Source organism: Poecilia reticulata, chromosome 8 (genome assembly GCF_904066995.2).
Source record: "Poecilia reticulata chromosome 8, P_reticulata-male-v2, whole genome shotgun sequence".
Lineage (NCBI taxonomy): Eukaryota > Metazoa > Chordata > Actinopteri > Cyprinodontiformes > Poeciliidae > Poecilia > Poecilia reticulata.
In genome coordinates this window covers 24,150,580-24,158,910 of record NC_088837.1, presented here as the reverse complement: position 1 = coordinate 24,158,910, position 8,331 = coordinate 24,150,580, and the positions used below count along the sequence as shown (strand labels likewise).

The window sequence follows — 8,331 nt, the reverse complement described above, 5'->3', positions numbered from 1 at the left end:
TTAGAAAATGGATGGATGGATGACATTAAAAAGGTACGACATAATGGAGGACCACATGCTGAAGGTGGATTGTCAGAAAGAGCAGGAGCTTCTTAAAGAGACAGAAACCTAATTTCAAGGTGTTGAATTGTGAAGTTAAATTCTTTTCATATTTGATATAAACAGCATTTTTATAACAACTGAAGGTAATTGATTGTATCTTGTTTGTGCTATAAAATGGCAACTTGTGCCTGGAAAATACAAAATTTTGCCTCTGTTAGAATTTAGTTCATTCATTTGAAAATGAAACCATTTAAAATAATCTAAACATACATTTCCAGATGTGTTTCCAGAAGGAATTGATTAGTTTTCATTTAATGTTTTATGTTGTTGTTTCTTCCTTATTTCTGTTTTAATGTTCACTGTAAATAAAATGTCTCTAATTTACAGTAAAATATACCATAAAATTCTGGCAACCACAGCTGCCGACATTTTACCGTAAACTAGAGACGTTTTTGTTTTTTTTACAGTGTATGCCTTGATTTACAGTTTTTTCTGGTATTTCATTCATTGCTGTGGATGATTATATACAAAGGATAAAAATAATGTTTACAATGTTATGTATTTTAGGTTAAACTTTGTTTTCTCACTATATATTCTACAATCCTTCATATAAATTTTAAACTAAATAGACAAACATGTTTTACTTCTGTCTGTTTATAACATTAAAAAGACTGAATGGAGAACAATATGAGTCCAATTTGATTTATGTCTTTGTGTATTTATTGCTGTTCAAACTTCATTATCTTATTTGACTGTTTTTCATTTAATTTGGGAAAATCTTCAATATTTATCGTGTATTATGCAGTTAGAATAGTATAATCAGAATGCTGAGTATCATTTTATTCAGACCAAACAGTAATTAGTGTTTAGCTTTAACTCATGATCAACAACAGCTGCAAACAGATAAAGCTGAAGATAAAATATTTCCCACAGCCTGCAGCAGATGTCTGACTTCTTCTCAGACAGGAAGTCTGATGTGTTCACTTCCTGTGGTCAGATCGTTATCTACGCAGCGCTAAGGAAGTTCCACAGTTTATCTTTTACTTTAAACTCAGATCTAACAATATAAACTCAATAAAGAAAATAAAGACCTGGATTATTCCAGCATCTGGAGATAATCTGCTGCAGAAATAATCCAGGTGTTTGAAGGGCAGCTGAGTGGATCAGAACCAGACGACAGGATTCTCAGGTTTAGAGTCTCAATAATTAAACTCAGAGATTCAAACTTTCCACCAGGAAGTAGAGCTGAAACTAGTTATTGTTTAATAATCGATTGTTCTTTTACTGACAATCAGATAAATATTGATACATTCTGCAGATTTTTCGTTTAACCTCTCAAGCCTTTTTATGCAATATTGGAGAAACAAATAATGCAAATAAAATCATTTTTAAAAACTAGAAAATGACATTTTATTGCTCAAAATGCAGGAACAACATTCCTTTAGTGAACATTTAGCAAAGGAAGCATCTGCAGCTAAAAAGTCATTAAGATCAACATGTGAAAAGATCAAACTGACTTAATACAGAACAGAACTGATTATTGATTATTTTAATCAATCAACAGCAAAAGATGCTTAATGTGAGATTTATAATTATTTCAATCTGAAGTCTTTCAGTAAAACTTGAGTCAGATTCTCAGACATCAAATCATGTTTAGCAAATAAAACAACTGCAGCTTGATAATTTTTAAAAAGCAGGATTGAGACATAAGTAGCATGACGTCATGAACGGTTAGCTTTCACGCGCCCGGTTCAGTTTGACTTGAAAAAATGGCCGGAGTTTGGTAAAATACATAAATAATAGTAATACAGCAATCACCGCGTTTTACTTTTATAACACACAAGCAAACACAGGATTGTAAAAATAATATATACCATTTTGTAAAAAAATTAAAAAATTTAAAAAAAGACTGCAAAACAGTTTGTAATTACAGACTGTGCCAGGAGTCTCACGAAGTCAAACGAAGTAAACTACAAATATTTCAAAACATTATTCACAGAAAAGAATGTGTTTTTATTTATTTTACTTTACCAGGGAGGTGGCAGAAAGGTGTCCAAAAGACAAATGTTCCAGGGTCCGGCTGGCGAGCTTGAAATGTCGTCTGACCAGTTTTCGCGTTTCGCGAAAACTGGCAAAAAGAAACTGAGACTATAAAGAAAGTCCAGACTAAATAGGTAGAAACTGAAACTGCTCTGATTTAATTATCGGACGGGTCTTTATCAGTAGCTCTGGAGAGCTGAAGACAGCAGAACCGCACGCTGAGAATCCAACAACATGCCTGGAGAAAGGTAAAGAAATAACTAATTTACACTATTTATTTACATCTGTGATTAATTAATCAACAGCTTCACAGCATAAGTAATAAAATGTACTTGCTTCTGTTGGTGATGGCATGAGGCTCCTACTCAAAGTGCCCAGATGGAGTCGTGCTAGCCGTAAGTTTGTACATGATGCTGTTCCACATGTGCAGCTGTGCTCAGGAATATTATGTATAAATCATGTGTAGATTATCTGTGTCATGCAATAATGTAATTGCAATTTTAGTAAATCCTGTTTTTAGTACAGTGAGATTTTCTTCAAGATTGTAGAATCATTGGCGTCATCATTTATTTGTGACTCAGTGAATAATTCATGTTTAGTTTATTTTTCTCTTATTTTGTTTGTTTCTTACCTTTTTTCACTATGGACCTTTTTGTGTCTAGAGTAAAGATTTATTGATTGATTGATTGATTGATTGATCTGTTCACTTGAAATTGTTTAACTGAAACTGTGAACACAGATCCATCATTTTTAAATCTCTTTAAAATGAGAAGCAGAGAGCAGATGCTTTCTAAACAAATATATTTAATGTATTTTTCTCAAGATAAAGAAAGAAATATAGCCTGTTAATAATGATTTGATTAAACATGATGTGAATGTTTCCACTTTATTTACTCCATACTGGAAAATAACTTTTAATGTGTCTAAAATCAAGCTTTGTTTTAGCCAACAATCTGCTGTGATATAACATCTATCTGACTCAAAGATACTGAACTTGATGTAAGATGTGCTGAATTTAAGATCATTCAAATGGTTAAAATTACATTTAAATAGGAGAATGTGCCATGCTTGAAAAAATCTAAAACATTTAAAAAGACATAAAGCCAGTAAGTTACATGTCAAGACAAAGTTTAAATTATGCAAATAATAAAACAGTTTTACACTTGACTGCAGCATTTGAGGTCCAACAGAAGCCAGCAGTAAAATAAATAGCTTAACTATTAAATAGATTAACTCAGGGATGTCTAAAGGGAGGTACGCGGGCCATTTATGGTCCTCTGGAGGATTTTATGTGGTCGTCTCTGACCTCATTTCAAGAATGGACTAAATATGGTTCACGAGTATGTATTGATGCTGCAGATTAACCATTTTTCATCTTGTAGGGAAACATTTTTTTACAGATAAATGACATAAAAAAGAGGTACAGAAATCATTTCCCAATAATTAACGATGTTTCTGCTTTCATCTGCAAACATCGACTCATTTTTACTCAAACGCAAGTCATCTGCAACACTAAGAAAACAATCGATCCCAAAAAGTTTGAAACTATCTGAAAATATCAGTTGTACAAAATAATTTTTCAACAAAAATCTGACAAGTGAGTTTGTTGACTGTTTTTGTTTTTTTATTTTTAGCTTATTACTATGCAAAAAAAGGCACAATAAGTTTATTTTAAAGGTGCAGTATTTAGGCTGTGATGACTTCCTGATGGCAGAAGAGCAGGAGTTTCTTAAAGAGACAGAGGCGCAATTTCAAGGCATTAAATTTAAAAATCCAATGTATTTTAAATCATGTATGATGTAAGTAGCATTTTTAGAACAACTGAAGATAATATAACTACTGGATTTTGCTATAAAATAACACAATGTGGCTGGAAAACACATAAAACTGTCCCTTTAAAATAATTTGTGACATTAAAGTGCTTTCAGCTTTCATGTCCAAATGATTGGACACCAGACTTAACCGTTCCTAACAGCAAACAAGCTAATAGTTTATATATTCTGTTAGACACACTTTTTATCTCTAATATATCTATTATTAGAGATGTTTGTCTTTGTTTTGTTTATTTCTGATTTCTAAAACAGAGTAACTCTTCCTGTCCTACAGGTGGAGGCTACAGCGCACCTTGTGTCAGTACGTCACTGATACTCTGACTTACATGGCAACGGTGAAACATTTTTATGAGATATTCTCAGAGTGGAAGGACTGCAGGGAGATGGAGTATGTGAAAATGATGAGTATGAAAGAAATGGCTGATGAAATTGACCCCACTTTTGCCAAGTCAGAGGGCAAATGGCCGTCTTTTTGCAAATACGTCAAGAGCAGCTTCCAGCTCAAGGCGGAGAGTAAACTTTTAGATCTGGAAAAGACGCTGGCTGAAGTGCTGCACGGCATGCTGGGAGGTCTGGAGGAACTCAACACTTTCCTGGATGCAGTGGAGAAGCTGGCGGTCACTTCGCTCCATGTGTTCACTGAGAACCAGATCATCTACCTTCCTGAAAAGATCAGTTTTGATGATGTTCAAGCTGTGATCAGCTCTGCACAACAAATCTGTCCTCTCCTCCTGGAGTTCAAACGAGACGCAAAGACCTTCTTCCTCCCAAAGCTTCACAATGTGGAGGTTCTGGCATTCCAGCTGCAGAACTACATAGACACCGCCAACAGGATATGTGTAATTCACAGCCAGAGGTAATTTATAAACATAAAGAATGAACTGTGATGTTGTTTTGAATAAAATAACATTTTAAGCTTTTATCTTTCACAGCTTTAACGTTGACATCTGCATGGAAATGGCTGAAGATGAAGAAATTGCAGTGAATCCTGACGACCTGTGTGAAAACGACATGCAAAAGATGACAGATCAGATTAAGCTGCTTGACAAAATCAGGTAATTTTTCACTATTTTTTCAGTTGAATATTTGCAAGGAAGCTGGAACCTTTGTAGATTCTTTTAACATAAAAAATACAAGTAGAAAACCTGAAAACATCATTTTACAGCAGGGATGGCCGTTTAGATCCTGCAACTTGAAAGCTATAACATGTAATTTTTATTTAAAAAAAATAAAAAATTCCACACATTTGTTCAAGCTGGAGCGTTTTAGATCTGTCAATCAGGAAACAATAGAAACAACTTACCGTTCCAGAAAAACTGTTTATTGTTGAACTAACTTAGCACACCCAAGAGTGATTGACAGCGCTAAAACCCGCCTCCTGGCTCTGATTGGTTGTTTCTAGTTAGCTTTGAGGGAAAGCAGAAATTGATTTTTTTTTTTTTTATATATAGATTATCTCATAATATATTGTCAGGACCAGAGTTGGGTAGTAACTAGTTACATTTACTTGTGCAACTTTTGTAAAAGTAGTTTTAATAGTATTTTTACTATGCTGTACTTTTTACTTTTACTATAGTAAAATGTCTGTATTTTCTACCCACTGATTGAAAATAACATGTTTTAACCAAAAATTCACCAGACACAGAGACACACCTGCAGTTTTTGTTAATAAGTTTTATACGTTTTTTTATTGAAAGAAACTGATTTGGAAAAATATTATTTTTCCTAAATTTGTTATTTATTTGAATTATTGTCATTTTTGTTCTTAAATTACAAAAATTTCCACTTAACTTTACATTTTGGTCTGTCTGATTATCTAAGTTTTAAATATCAAATGATTGATAATTTGATCAGTTACGCAGTACTTCAGTAGACTTTTTACCAAATACTTTTTTAGTCTTCATTCATTTCTTGGATGGCTACTTTTTAATTTTACTTATGCCAGGTAAGATATGTTGAAGTAGTGCTACTTTTACTTGTGTACTATTTTTGGGTTCTCTACCCACCTCTGGTCAGGACATGGTGACAGTTTGGGGCTGTCTTCAGTCTCAGAACTAAGTGCTCCTCTTTCATTGGTGTATTGGACTTTCACCAAAACTAATTTTTGTCACCGATCCTATTTGTTCTGTCTATTCACCAGAGTTTTAGCAGATAATGTGGCCCTGTTCAGGATGAGTCCATATTCCTAATGGGAAACAGGTTAATCTCAGAGTCAGGGATGAGGCTTGGCCTGAAGTGGAGGAGATGAATTAACTTGATGTGCTGCTATTAAAGATGGTGGAAATGACAGAAGAGTTGTCTGCACTAAGGTGTGGCGTTATTGTCATGATGAAGACAAAGCTAAATACAAACACAAATTTTCCACAGCAGAGTATTTATAGTAGAACAGTTTGTAGAACAATAGTCTTAATTTACTACAGTCAGTCACAAAATTAGGATTCTGTATTAGGTGCGTTGTGTTAGATTAGCTAATAGCAGCGGTAGCTAATCAACCACCGCTGTTATAATGGCTAATAGCAGCGGTAGCTAATCAACCGCTGCTGTTATAATGGCTAATAGCAGCGGTAGCTAATCAACCACCGCTGTTATAATGGCTAATAGCAGCGGTAGCTAATCAACCACCGCTGTTATAATGGCTAACAGCAGCGGTAGCTAATCAACCACCGCTGTTATAATGGCTAATAGCAGCGGTAGCTAATCAACCACAGTGATTGCTTATTAATAATCGCAAAATAAACACCAAGCCTAAAAACATAACATTCTAATTCACTGAATGTTTTGTTCTCTGTACGGAAAATGTTCGTCTTTTGGGTTGTTGAATCCTGAAACGAGCGTTGTTATCGGTTGCTATGGCAACGAGTGTGCGTGTAACGTCGTCAACGCAGAGAGCGATAAATAAAAAGTAATTTTGAGTTGTCCTTTAACGGGTTTTTTACGTTATTCTCCCCTTTGCTGTGGCGCACTGCATTAAATTAATAAATTAATTGTTAATTAATTTATAAAGAATCGTCTTTCTGCCCATAGTGTGGTGCGCATGCGCAAAATTTCCGGATGTCCGTATAACATGCATTTGTGTCAAAACATTTTTTTCTTGTTTTAATGTGCGTTAAAATTTTTAAATAATCTTCTAACAATATAAATTTCTTGAATGAATTATAATTATCTTGCATATAATTTTTATTCTGTTTTTTTTTTTCTTTTCCATTTCATGTTAGAATTATTTATTGAATTAAAATTTGCTCCACAGGATGGACGAGGACTTTCGGATGGAGTTCCTGTTCCAGGATGTCTCTTCAGCTGGTTTCATCCGCATCTTTAATGAGCAACAACCCAAACTGCTAGAGTTCCTAGATGAGGTGGAGCAGTGTGCTGTTCAGCTAGACAAGATGAGCAAAGGAGCAAAGATCTCCAGTATCACAAGCAGCTCAGTGGGAGCCGCTGGAGGAATCCTCTCCATTGTTGGTTTGGCCTTAATCCCAGTCACAGCCGGAGCGTCTGTAGGACTGACCATCGCCGGTGTGACGATGGGGGTAACAAGTGGAGCCAACAGCGTGGTAACCACCTTAACAGAAGTGGGAGTTAATTCTACTCAACAGAAAAAAGCAAATCAAGTCTTTGGGAAGTTCTATGAGGATTTCCAAAAGGTCCAGGATTCTTTTGATGAGGTGATGAAACAAGTAATTAATCTGGAGCAAAGTAACATAGACGTGTTGCTGGGAGTAGTCAGGAGTGCTCATAAACTATATAGCATAGGAAAAGGTATTGATTCCATTATTGATAGTGCTGATGTTGGTCAGGCAGCAGTTAAAGGGCCTCTCGCTCTCACCAAGGGAGCCAGAGCTGGTGTCATTGCCCTTAAAGCCCTCTTCCTCGGCATGGATATATTCTTCATCGCCAAAGAAAGCCTGAGTCTGGCTAAAGGCACCAAGACTAAAGTCTCAAAGTTCCTCAGAGCCAGAGCTGCATTGTTCTGCTCGCAGATGGAGTCATGGGAGAAGATCTGCAACTCTTTGTGTCAAAGCAAACTGACCAAAGAAGAAAACAAAAATATCCTACAGATGGCATTTTTTCAAGAGGGCATTTAAGAAACTAGATCTGAAGGGATAAAGAAAATAAAAGTATGGATGACATAGAAAACTGGTGACCTGTCCAGGTGACCCCGCCTCTCGCCTGGAACGTCAGCTGGAGAGGCAGCAGCATCTCCTGACGCCATTAAGGGACAAGGGTGTTAGAAAATGGATGGATGGATGGATGACATTAAAAAAGGTACGACATAATGGAGGACCACATGCTGAAGGTGGATTGTCAGAAAGAGCAGGAGCTTCTTAAAGAGACAGAAACCTAATTTCAAGGCGTTGAATTGTGAAGTTAAATTCTTTTTCATATTGATATAAACAGCATTTTTATAACAACTGAA

At 35.5% G+C, this 8,331-nt stretch overlaps 1 protein-coding gene across 1 annotated transcript; it reads left to right on the top strand.

Moving 5' to 3' along the window:
- Window positions 1-3,322: 3,322 nt before the first annotated feature.
- On the top strand, window positions 3,323-8,331 carry LOC103469002 (uncharacterized). Its single transcript, XM_081610463.1, has 4 exons — window positions 3,323-3,336; window positions 4,189-4,770; window positions 4,847-4,969; window positions 7,162-8,331. The coding sequence occupies exons 1-4, from the start codon at window positions 3,323-3,325 to the stop codon at window positions 7,997-7,999; spliced, it is 1,557 nt and encodes a 518-aa protein (XP_081466589.1). The 3' UTR covers window positions 8,000-8,331.

What these genes read in the sequence shown, in the direction of transcription:
- LOC103469002 (XM_081610463.1), top strand. An exon ending in TGTGTAATTCACAGCCAGAG is followed by an intron (nt 4,771 to 4,846) that starts GTAATTTATAAA and finishes TATCTTTCACAG; the next exon opens with CTTTAACGTTGACATCTGCA. An exon ending in AAGCTGCTTGACAAAATCAG is followed by an intron (nt 4,970 to 7,161) that starts GTAATTTTTCAC and finishes TTTGCTCCACAG; the next exon opens with GATGGACGAGGACTTTCGGA.